Here is a 12,308-nt window from a genome sequence, read left to right on the forward strand (position 1 = left end):
ATGCAGTGCCCATGGATCCCCCGCCTTGCCAGATTTTCTTGTTTCAGGCCCCCGTCCCCCTCCCCTTCCTCTTAACTTTCCCCCCAACCAGTAACATTAAACCAAACAACTTGCCCCCGAGTAGGGCGAAGGTCCCTACTGATGCTAGGGCATTGCCCCCAGTCGCTCCCTTTTCTCCTTACCCTCGGGGGATATTTTTGTAGGGGATCCTAAACCCCACATTTCCATCTGTCCTTACCGGATTCCAAGCCGGTGGGTCCTGCCCGGACCGCCATCTCAATATGATTTATAGCAGTTCATTTCTCGCCGCCCACCCCCTGCGGGGTCCTTATTTGGGTGTCACTGCGCTTCTGCCCGTAATGTTCTTTATCTCTTGATTCTGTCATGGCAATTTTTTACGGTTCTCCCTTCCTGAGTTTGTCCTCCTTTGTTTGATCGTTTCCCAGCCTCTCAGTTTTCTCGTTTGTTCTCCCCTTGATTTAGGTTCCTCCGATTCCACTTCCTCTTCCTGTAGTCCCATCATATTGAGGCCTTCTTCCCATGTGGTCGCTCTTCTCTGGTTCCCTTCCCAAGTGAACATCAGCCCAAATGGGAAGGTCCATTTGTAGCTGATTTGTTTCGCCACCAACGCCTTGACCAGTGGGGCCATTGCTCTTCTTTTTTGTAGTTACCAGAGCTAGGTAGCTGATATAATTGTATTTCTTGTCCATTCATTCTGATATGCTCCATTTCTCTTGCCCTCCTCCGTATCGGTTCTTTTTGTGGGTATGAGGAGAGAGCCACCATGACATCCCGTGGTCTTTCTCCCGGTGCCCCAGTTCTTTTCGGTCCTACCCTGTGGACTCTGTCTATCCCAATTACTTCTGTCTCTTAAGCGTCTAGGACATCTCTGAACACTTCTTCACTACCATCTTTAGGTCTTTATCGAGGACAGATTTCGCCATGTTTTTGATGCGTATGATGGACCGCCTGGAGCGGTTCTCCAGATCTATGGGTGTGAGTTACCAGGTGTTCTTGTGTTTCACTAACCTGTTGCGTTTCTTCCTCGACATCCTGGATTCATCTCTCCATTATATCCCTTCTCTCCTCTTTTGGTCAAGTCTATTTTCATGTCCTGTACCGCCTGTTTCATGTCATTCTTCATAGTCGTGAATTGTTCCTGTACTGTAGACATGAAGTAGACCATGAATTTTTCTTGCAAGTCCTGGAACCAGGTTTGCATGTCTTCTCTCGTGGGTGGTGGTTGGTGGTGGGTAGGGGTGTCACCCTCACCTTGGGGATCTTCCTGGGTTTTCCCTCTAGATTGTGATGAGCACTCTGTCGACCACATTAGTAAGATATTTGCATCTTGTTTTGTGGGTTGTGGTGTTTGTTGTTTGGCGTTGCCTTTCCCTTTGGCTCTTGTATATTGTCTTTTCTGGGGTGTCGATGGGGTCTTTAATATCCTCCTGCGGTCCTGATCATAGAGCATCAACAATTCCAACCTTTAATCTATCTCCTATAACAGGCAAGGATTTAGAAACTATTATCACTCAACTAAAGCTCTCAAGAAGTAAAAATAATATATACACTACTATGATAATTAAGACTTGTGCCCCCTCATTAATTACTTCCATATGTCAATTTGTTATTACTTCCAGAACTACCGGCACGGTCCCGCAGGAACTTAAGAAATCCTGGGTTATGCCAATTTTCAAAAAACCTGGCCTCTCCGTTGATATGCCAAACAGTTATCGCCCCATTACCAACACAGCATTTCTACTTAAGATTCTGGATTGTGTGGCGTACATACAAATTGCAGATCACTTGGTCATATCCCATCCTAAACAACCATCAGTCTGGATTTCGAGTCGGATATGGTACTGAAACCGCGCTTCTTGAACTCAAGTCTACACTGATGACACGCATGGATAATAAGGAGGCATCTCTGCTCATGCTGTTAGACCTTTCTGCGGCCTTCGACCTGGTGGACCATGATATCATGGCCACCAGGTTTTCTGAAGTGGCCAATTTTTCCCCTCTAGCTTGGAAATGGGTTTTGTCATTTCTTAGTAATCGAGATAGTAGAGTCTTTCATGGCAGTGCCGAATCTGAGCCTATTATCACAACTTGTGGTGTCCCCCACGGTGCTTGTCCCTCCCCCCCTGTTTCTAAAATATATTTACGGCTCCCTTGTTCGCAATGCTCGACCTCGAATATTATATTTACTAACTATGCGGATGACACTCAAATGTGTCATCCCGCTCTCTGGTTCAGTTTGGATGAAATGGCCATCTATAGAGTCTTTTCCCTAATTGAAACCTGGATGGTTCATAATAAGTTAGCATTGAACAAATGAAAAACCGAATTTCTGGTAATTGGTTCACCACATACCATTACTAAACGTGATCCACAGTATGATAACTTCCAGTTGGGAGAAGAATCCATCAAACCCCCAAAACTCTGGGAGTGACTTTCGATCAACACATGACCATGAAACATGTCAGGAGCCTTGTTTCATCATGCGCTTACTATATTAAACTTCTAGCACATTTAAGGCCTCTTATTTCACAAGATAATGCAGAGACTATTGCGCGAGCAATAGTAGGTTCAAAAATAGACTACTGCTCTAGCCTTCTCATGGGAATTAATAAGGCTGACTGTAACAGGCTACAAATATGTCAAAATGGGGCTATTAGAGCCGTTATGAAACTTAAATATAGAGACCATGTCACACCAGCGAGACATGAGCTTCACTGGCTACCTGTGGCCTCTAGATGCCTATTCCGCACTTTGACTATTGTACATAAATGCAGATCTGGGAACATGCATGGATATTTACAAAGGCTACCATCCACAAGAACTAATATAAGATCATTGAGGTCAAATAATTTGTACCGCCTATCTGAGTCAAAGTGCCACACTGTTAGAGTAGCCAACTCAGCTTTCTTCGCCAATGGACCCAGAGCTTGGAATGCTCTCCCATTGGAGCGGGGATCCATGGACTCCTTAGATTTGTTTAACAAAAGATTAAAGACCTACCTGTTCCACTAAACAACTCTGATGCCCCTGATATACTCTTTTTGTTGCCCTGCTTCATGAATGTTTTTTTTTTGTTAGTTCTGTCTTGGTGTGCCCTTACGCCTTCGGGTTTATGGCCGTGCTATATAAATGTATTAAAGTAAAGATGTCTGCTTAACGGTCCGCTGCTTTTTCTCTGAATTGTATGTGTGATCCTGTCCACGGATGGGTATGGGCCTATCTGTTTCTCGCATCCTCCCCGTAATGGCCCGTTTTCTGCGAGCTTGTATTAGCTGGGGTGTTCCAGGTCTTTTCTTCCCTTGTTCGCTTACTGGATTCCCCCTGGAGTGCTCCTCTTGTTCTCCCTTTTCCCCAGTCTGGGGTCCACCATGCTTGCTTCTATTGCGTGTGTCAGGGGGGGGGGGGGGGGGTCACCTTTTATGTCGCAGCCGCTCTTTGCCTGCTGGGTTATTGGGGTGGCTTATCGAATGCTGCGGTGTGCTATTCGGGGAGGGGGCACCCCTCTTTATCCTCTTGCTTGTTAATCAAGTTGCTCAACGTTCCTTTAGTGCAGGGTCTTTTTCCCCCGGGTGGGCATTGCTTGGCGGGTTTTTATTTTTGTACCCCCCCACCCTCAGGTGTCTCCCTCTGGTTAGTGTGTTGGAGCTCGCCGGGGGTCTCCTACTTCCGCTCCCACCACACCTCTCACTCATTGTCTTTGGGGCTGGCCCCGGGGTCCCCTCAGGCGGGATTCGCCTCTTCTGTAAGGCTGCTGGATTGACAGGGCGGCCCCCGCTCCGAAATCAGAGCGGTCTGCCCTTTGCACTGCCGTCCGCGCTGACTTCTCCCCGAAGTTTCTTCTCTCCGTCCGGCCGCCTGAGTATACTGCCGACGCCTCCAACCCCAGGCGGTCCCTGTGATTTTCCTCCCATCTGTCTGTGTCCCTGATCGGGCCCGTCCTTCAGCGCAGTTCGTGTTGACACCGCGGGGAGGGGCAGGCACAGTCCCGCGCTGCCGGCGCCTCCACTGTCCGGTGGTTCCGGGAATTTCAGCTTCTCGTTCTGCGGAGTGGGGCCCGCGGTCCTCTGCGCTCTCCTGCTGGGCCTTGATTTCTCCCCGGCTGCTTCACTCCTCTCCAGCTCCCGGGAGGACTTCGATCTCCCACGATGGGGGAGGGGCTGCTCACGCTCGTTCTCCGCTCCTGATCCGCTGCAAACAAAGGTTCGGAGCTGTGATTGTTTAGTTGGGGAGGGGAGGGGTATTATAGGTGCGGGGCGGGGGGGGATTTTCTTCCTTTTCTGGTCACTTCTGCTGCGTTAGATGTACTATTTTTTTTCTGGTGGCCCGGGCGGAGTGCAGCTCAGATGCGTCTCCTCACCCCGGCCACGGCGGCCATCTTGGAATCGGAACCTCTGCCTTTTTGCCTTTAGTTCTTGGGGCTCAAACGTAGTTTGGATCAGTGTTGGGCCTGTGATGCTCTCGGTGAGGTTCTAGGCTGGATGTCTGTGACAATTGGGAGGACATCTCCTTCTCAGCACCTCGAAGTATTCTTGGAGTCCAAATGCCAGCGATTTGTAAAAGACCTTCCTTCGTTATGGCACCCTAGGCAGTAGACTCCTTTCCGGGGCTTGCTCGGTACAGGAGGGCGATACCAGTGGTGCTCTTGGTTCCTCGCTCTAGGGCTAAAGCTGGACACAAGTCGAGGATGACCTTTCTAGTGCTAAAGCCAGAATGTCCAAGCTAGGGCGTGAGGATCTTCCACACAGGGGTGTGGGAATTGGAGGCTGAGACAACGTTGGAATGGAAAATAAGTGTCCTTTAATCTCAGGTAAAGAGCTTGTCAGCTCAGACATAATTAAACAATAAAAATGTGTTTCTGCCTTTTTTCTTCAGGAAAATGAGTCCTTCTAAGACAACAGGATCTAGCTCTCTTCCTCACAATGCATTCAGGATAGACCTTGATAGGCCCAACAAAATAATCTCTCTTCCGTCTCTCCATCCTTCTCCTGCATGAAGCAGAAACAGAATGACACTTTGTATCTACTTTGCATTGCTTTATAGCGTCAGGTTCCCCTATTGTCCAATCAGTCTTGGGGAGGTTGGTATGTAATGTGCATTTAGCCACACACCCCTGGTTTGGACTCCTGATCCATGGCCGCCATATCCCTCTCCCGCGGCCAGCACGATCACCTGGAAAGACCTCTCGTGGTACTCCTGTGCGCCTCTGAGCATCGGAGCTCTGCTCCTCCTGGATTGATGAAGTGCAGCATCTGAGCCGTCCAAAGTCCTGAAATACTCCAGGATTCCTGGAATCCAGTTCGTTCTGAGGTCCTACGTTGAAGGTTGACATTGCAGCGACTGCATGTTCCTACGACTGTCCACTGTCCCGCCATCCGAGCTGCGTCAAAGGCGCTACCAGCCTTCATAGCCACAGCTCTGTTTCTCCCACCGTCTGCGGCCTGACCTTGGTAGTGGGTCACTGGGGTTTCAGGCAGTTCTCCCCATTCTGACTGCCACCATCATTCCGGCTAGCGTCGTCGGGCTCCACTCTGGCTAGTTGTAGGCAAGTCAAGGTGGTCGGGTTGCTGCCGTTGGGACACACTCCCACAAGGGGTGAACACCGGACTGTCTTCTGAGAATCTCCTTCAGGGAGCCAATTCTGACTATTTATAAATGGGTAAGTGAGGTGAATTGTTTTTCAAATATGGAAATCTTTGTATTTCTTGTGGTCTGATCTTGCCATGCAGTCTGGCCAAAAACACCAGGGCTAAACAGGCTCCTGCAACAAACATCACCATTGGAAGCAAACGGGTTATCAGCTACAGTTGTAGTATTCAGAAGCAGCCTACATTAAGCCCAGAGTGGGTGAAAAGCGTGTCAGCATAGAACACATACCAATGCACCAGATTAATACATTAATGATGTATTTATTTATTGAGCATTTTTTTAGGCGCCTATACCAAAACAAAATGGTTTTTCCAGGCACCACAAGGCAAATGGGCAGGGAGCAAGGCTGGTGAATAACAATGGTGAACAATGGCAAAAAACAGTAAATCTAAAATTGTGGTCCTAGTAGTCCTTGACATTCAGTCTTACAAGTGCATTGAAGTGCAGGATATGGGGAATGGAGGGGGGGGGCGGCAAGGTATGGACAAGTGCTTGTGGGATTCCGGGTGGGAAGTGCCAGGGAGGAGGCCACTGGATAAGTGCTAAGGCAGAGTAATCCCAGGTGGTGTGGGGTGTGGACCGCCTCCAGGCGGGGGCCTGCAAGGGCAGTGCTGAGGGGGGGGGGGGGATGTGCCGGTGTAGACTGACGAGAGTGCCTGGTAGCCTGTTAGATTCATGAGGGAACAGGCCACCAGTCTCGGTGGCAGTGAGGTGATTAGCAGGGAAGGGAAAGAGGTAGCAAAAAGTAGAGTTTAGAGAATTTTCCAGAATTTAAGGATGTCTGGCTCAAGTCTGAGAGTGGTAGGGAGGCTGTTCCAAAGGGAGGCACCAGCTGAAGAAAGAGACCCCTCCCCCCCTCGCTTCACATCCCCAACTCTGTTTGGAGAAGCATTTGACAGGGGGGGGGGTGTGTGTGTGTGTGTGTATATATATATATGTGTGTGTGAAATAGAGACGGGAGTTGAAGATGGCCTCACAGGATGGCTGAGGCTAGAGGGCTCAAGAGGGCAGCCAGAGGGTAGGAGTGAAGCAGGGCGCAGGTGTCCCAATAAGGAGGATCTCAGTCTTACTGGCATTAAGACCGAGGTCATAAGCTGCACACCATGCCTGGATGTCCAACGAGGAGGAGGACTAATCATCGTGAATTAACAAACATAGTGGTTACTATGTTGAATATGGACTACCTTTGATGATCAATAACTATGGAATTTGAATTGTTTCAAAAATTGTGTTTTTAGGAAGAGCACATGTGACTTTTGTCTCGCAGCTATCATAACGCGCTCTCAACAGAATAAAAGTGGAGAGCCTCTGGGACCCAGTCACTCTGCGCAAGTCTGGGGGTTGAGGGATCTGTTGTATGCAGTTCCATTTATGCCTCATCCGGTGAATGGAATAAAGAGGTCTTTTTTCGAATGGTCCCATGTTTACATTTGAGACCAGCTTTGGTATTTCAAACACTCTAATGTTTTGCCTCAACTGATTTTCAAAGACAACATGCTTTTAATTTGAAGGCTTCCCTATGTCTCGTTTTTGATATCCACAAGTAATTTTTGGAGATAGTCTCGGGTTCAGTGAAGCCTTGAAATTCATTGTGCACTGTTCTGTAGTCGAAATGTCTTTGAGTTTACCATTTTTTGTGGTATCCCACCATGTTAAGCATGTCGCCTCCTTTTGGGGGTTTGCAGGATTTTGCTAACTTATTTCCTCCTGACGACTTGACTGTGACTGGATCCCACGGGAAGAACCTTCTAGGCCTGGTTTTCTTTCATTATTTTTTTTTGCGTAGATTACTTGACTGCTTGGGAGGGTAGAATTACCCTTTTTTTAAATACTTTGCTTTGGTCTCCGATTTCCACTGAGTTCCTTGATGGTGGTGCGTGTGTAGGGGTTTGTCGGGTTGGCACCCCTCTTGCTAGATGGAGCTTGATAGAACTGGAAGGGGCCCTCCCACCCATTGGTGTCCCTGAATTAAGCTGGACTTGTTCACGAGGAGAAGTCATCGCTTCAACACAGTCATAGATGTGCCCTGTGGGCCATCTGCTAGGTGCGGGGAGGCACTCTGCATTTTATTTCCAGTGAGACTTCTATTATTCTGCTGGGCTACTGCTCAGCCATCCAGAGGACCCACAACTGCCGCTTCCTCTTGCCGGTCCCAGGGGCGCGAGGACTTCTAAGAGGACCCACAATCTGCAGTGGTAAAAAGCAGGCAGTTGACCTACCGCTTGATCTGAAGTTCTGTAGGCTTTTAACGCTGGAGAAGGGCTCTGTAGTCTTTCTTGGCGGACGGTGCCATCTTCAAAGCCCTGCGGCTCAACTGGATCATCAGATTTGCGTCGAACGGAGATGATCTACAGGTTCTTGGTGCCTCACAGACACAGTGGAACCTGCGATTCATTTCCCTCTTCGTTCAGCGGGTTCATTTGGCGGGATTGATTGCTGTTGGGCGTGAGGGGTCATTTGGTGTGCTCAAGTGGGGTTGGGGCGTCAATCCACAGGCCCGTGGAGTGAGCAGAAAACACATCTCACATGGTGCTCTCGTAGCCACGCCTCTTCTCCACTCTCCTACTCAAGTGGATGATATTTTCGATTGCGACCCTCTGAATCCTTTTTCTTGCAGGTTTACAATCTACAGGATGTTTGATTGCAATTTCTGACTGCATAAACCCATGTATGGTTTTTGTAACGCTCTTCTTTGCTGTAGTCCTTCCAGCTAAATGGATCTTTATTTGATATTCTTACGACTCCTGCAACAACAGTCAACCGGTAAATAAATGAAACTGGAGTCAATCGGTAAATTAATGAGACTGGTTACTTTTATAGTTGTTCCGTTCATTTCATTGGGTGGGTCAGTGCTGGTGCTCCACATTCACACTAATCTATTTGATTAATGGCCTCGCCATTGAAACCTATTTGATGTAGTTTAAAGTGAAAGTGGTCAAACATGTCTTTACAATGATTTAATGTTTACAGAACTTGTATTCGTTAATACAATTGTTAACATTTGTGTTGTCTTCATATTGGAGTTGCTGGTTTTATGTGGAACCCTGTGCTTATTTAAAATTTCTTTTTTATTTCAGGCAATGGTGGCATGTTATCCAGGTAATGGAACAGGATACGTTCGACATGTTGATAATCCAAATGGAGATGGAAGATGCGTTACTTGTATATATTATCTCAATAAAAATTGGGATGCTAAGGTGTGTAGCTTTCTTTTAACCTTGTTCCAAAATGAACTCATGTCGACCTTTGTTGCTCTGGTTGGCATTTTATTTTAGAAAAAAATGCAAGTAACAGTATAAATACACAACATAGTCATGGATCTGCATATATGTTCCAAAACCATAAAGAAAAAGAACTCGTGGAAAACTAATTGCAACTATTCATAGGAATATACTTTAGACGACAAAGCCTGTTAAATGTTTTATGCCAGCTTTTTTAAATTATGCTTTTCTTTGTATGTAATTGGTTTGTATAATTCCCTTTAGCATCTGAAAGGAATGTGTTAAATACATTTTTTTTCTGAAGGCAGTGTTTGTCCTGTTGGGGTAGTTTTTTGGGGATATTGACTAAAACAATTTTGTCAGACCGAGAAAACATCTATCAAGAATTTAAGATATTTCACCAACCTCTAAGCAAAGTGAATAGATATTTCACCAACCTCTAAGCAAAGTGAATAGATTTGTTTCAGCTCTGTTTCAAGTGGCACATTGTTATGAGCCTTCTAGTTCCGACATAGTTTTATCACAATTGGATAACACAAATGTTTTTCACATTTATTTGGCACTGTCACGAGAACATTTAAGGTGATGATGATAATAATAGGAGTGTGTGTATATAAAATATAAATAAATGTTTAGTGATTATGTGTGCAGAGAGAAACGCACTCAAAACTCTGATTCATTGCAGTGCAAGGAAAAATCAGATGGAGTATCCCTGTCCGAGAAAGACATCCCCCGTCCTTTCTAGCATGCACTCTTTATAGTTTCCCACACAATAAGAGGGTGTTTCATTTGGTACTGCTTAAAGTATTTCTGTCCTTGGAAATGCTACTATCTTTCTACCGTCCTTTCTCATGCTCCTACTGCTCTGTCTATATAGTCACATGTCCACCCTCCATCTACTTGATAGCCTGCCTGCTCTAAGCAGAGCACATGGTAGTAAGACTGTATCTGTCTTGTCGCATACCATTTACAGGGGATACCATTGCCATGTGCTGGGAGCCATTTAGTTTCTGCTTGTAGCCTAGATGAGTCTGGTTAGCATGACACTTAACTGCTACCAAGAGTTACTTTGGACTCCCCAAGTCACCTGGTGCCATACAAACATACACCTGACACAAACTCTGTGGTTTTGGGCACATGTAGGAGCTATTGAAAGTCTACTGAGACATTGTATTTGTTTATTTATACAGCACTTATACACGGGTGGAGTGCTACAAAGCGCTTCAAGGCGGGAAGGGAACAAAGGAGTACAGTAATCATTCTTAGGCCTTGATGATTCCAAATTATCTTACAGTTAAAACTAGCATACTAGGCCTGGCTGCCTTTCTCCTTGTGCAAGAGCAGCGTTACAGTTGTGACCAAGCTAGGGAGGGGGAACGTAAAAGGGGGGAGGAGGGGAGACAGGTCAGACAAACTTACTAATCCTAGTATATTAGGTCATGCATTCGTACAGACGCAGGTGTGAGGAAGAGTTCGGGTTTGGGGGGGGGGGGGGGGGTTATCAAACGCGTACTATCCAGCAGGGCCCTGGGCTAATTGCAGAGATGTTGTCCCACTCATGGAGCGTAAGATGAAAGTGCAGTAATGCTGATCACAGTGCAGCAGCCTGGAGGCAAGTGCAAAAGACCGGCGGGGGGGCATGGGACCTGTAAAGGCCTTGGAGGTGAACCAGGCAACCAGTCAGCAAAAACTGAACAGTTGGGGGGGGGGGGGGGGGGGGGGAGAAAGGAGGAAGGAAGGTGGGGAGAAAGATAACAGAGGTTAGCAGGGTAGAGGGAGAGAGGAGGAGGAGGAGGAGGAGGAGGAGGAGAAGGAGGAGGAGGAGGAGGAGGAGGAAGAAGAAGAGAAGGGGAAGGTCGTGAGGTGTTTCTGTAACTTAAGGTGCTCCAGCTCAAGACAGAGGGGGGCAGGGAGGCTCTTCCTGAAGGAGGCACCTGCAGAGGATAAAGATCTACCCTCAAATCTGTTTGTGAAAGCGGCTCACCAGCAGAGAGTTGGAGGAGGACGACGAGCAAACGACTCTAGAGGGAGAGCATTTAGGAACAGATCATTGTAGATAGAGCAGGCCCTGGCCCCTGAAAGCCATGTGGATTATGCAGAGTGTCTTGAACTTGAGCCTTGCAGCCACAGGGAGCCAGTGGAGGGATTTCTGTGCTGGAGAGATGCAGTCCCTGGTCTGTCTGGATGACTTGTCTAGGACGGAGAGTAGCAGTAGGAAGATTGAGAAAAAGGCTGTTGCAATAATCCACCCTAGAGAGAACCAGGGCTCTCGAGTTGGTGAGCCTCTGGTCTGGGGAAAGTTAGAAAAAGTAAAATACCTCTGAGGAGGTGCAGTTGGTAGTGGAACTTTTTGGGGATGTCTGAGATGTGAGGAGAGAGTGGAGTCGAAGACGACCCCTAGATTTTTTGCCTCCTTGGTAGGCGAGGGCGCAGGGCCAAGGAAATCCAGCCAGTGGGAAAGCAGGAGCAGGTGTCCCAATGAGGACGATCTGTCTTACTGGCATTCAGTCAGAGATGGTTAGCAGCACACCAGACTGAATTGCGGATAGACAGGGATGACCGAAGAGGAGGCTAAGGGTAGCCTGAAAGAGAGCTGCATGTCATTTGCATAACACTGAAATTTGGTGGTAAAGGTAGAGATCCTGTGGGCCAAGGGGGCCATGTAGATATTGAAGAACCACAGGGATTGGTTAGATCCCTGTGGGACACCACAACTAGAGAGAGTGATGGGGAGAGAGAGAGAGAGAGAGAGAGAGAAAAAGGACCCAAGTTCTGCCTGCGAGGGCTGGTCACAGAGCAAGGAGGCAATCCTTTCCAGGGCCTGATCTGAGATGCCCAGGGTATCACGGAAATGGGTGTTTGCTTACCGTATCGAAAGCAGAGGAGAGGTTGAGAAGAATGAGGACAGAGGGAGAGTTGGAGTCAAGATTTCAGAGCAGGTCTTCACGGGTGTCCAGAAGAGCAGTTTCCGTGCCTCTGGATGCGCTAAAGCCAGACTGATGGTCATGGAGACAACCAACAGATTCAGTGTGGAGGGTAAGTTGAGTGAAAGCAAGCTTCTCCAGAGGTGTACGCAGGAAAGGGGTGATGGAGATCGACAGTTCAGCGGGTTTTTTGAGCAGAGTATGCACAAGAGAGTGCTTGAGAGGGGAAAACTCCAGTGGCGAAAGAGGTTGCAGAGGTCGGCCTAGGCTGGAGCGAGACTGGCAATATTGTCCTTGATAATTTTGGTGTGTTAGGGGTCCACCTGTTTGGAAGAGGCTTTCATAGACCGGACTTGTCTAGTGACCTCCTCCCAGTGTGACAGGGGAGAGGGAGGAGAAATGAGGGGAGGGGGTTGGGGCAGCCGAGAGGGCCCAAGAGATGCTGGTGCAAGAAGGGGAGCAGAGGAAAGAGGACAGAATGTCCTGTGTTTTGGTG

The 12,308-nt window shown here is 47.7% G+C and overlaps 1 protein-coding gene across 1 annotated transcript in view; it reads left to right on the plus strand.

The window, feature by feature from the left end:
- Positions 1-12,308, plus strand: part of EGLN1 (egl-9 family hypoxia inducible factor 1) — a 467,219-nt gene that overhangs the window by 147,084 nt on the left and 307,827 nt on the right. Inside the window, exon 2 of the mRNA XM_069606938.1 lies at positions 8,745-8,864. Within this exon, the coding sequence (XP_069463039.1) occupies positions 8,745-8,864 (120 nt within the window). The remainder of the gene's footprint in view (positions 1-8,744; positions 8,865-12,308) is intronic.

Source organism: Ambystoma mexicanum, chromosome 4p, assembly GCF_040938575.1.
Source record: "Ambystoma mexicanum isolate Mex_15411 chromosome 4p, UKY_AmexF1_1, whole genome shotgun sequence".
Classification (NCBI taxonomy): Eukaryota; Metazoa; Chordata; class Amphibia; order Caudata; family Ambystomatidae; genus Ambystoma; species Ambystoma mexicanum.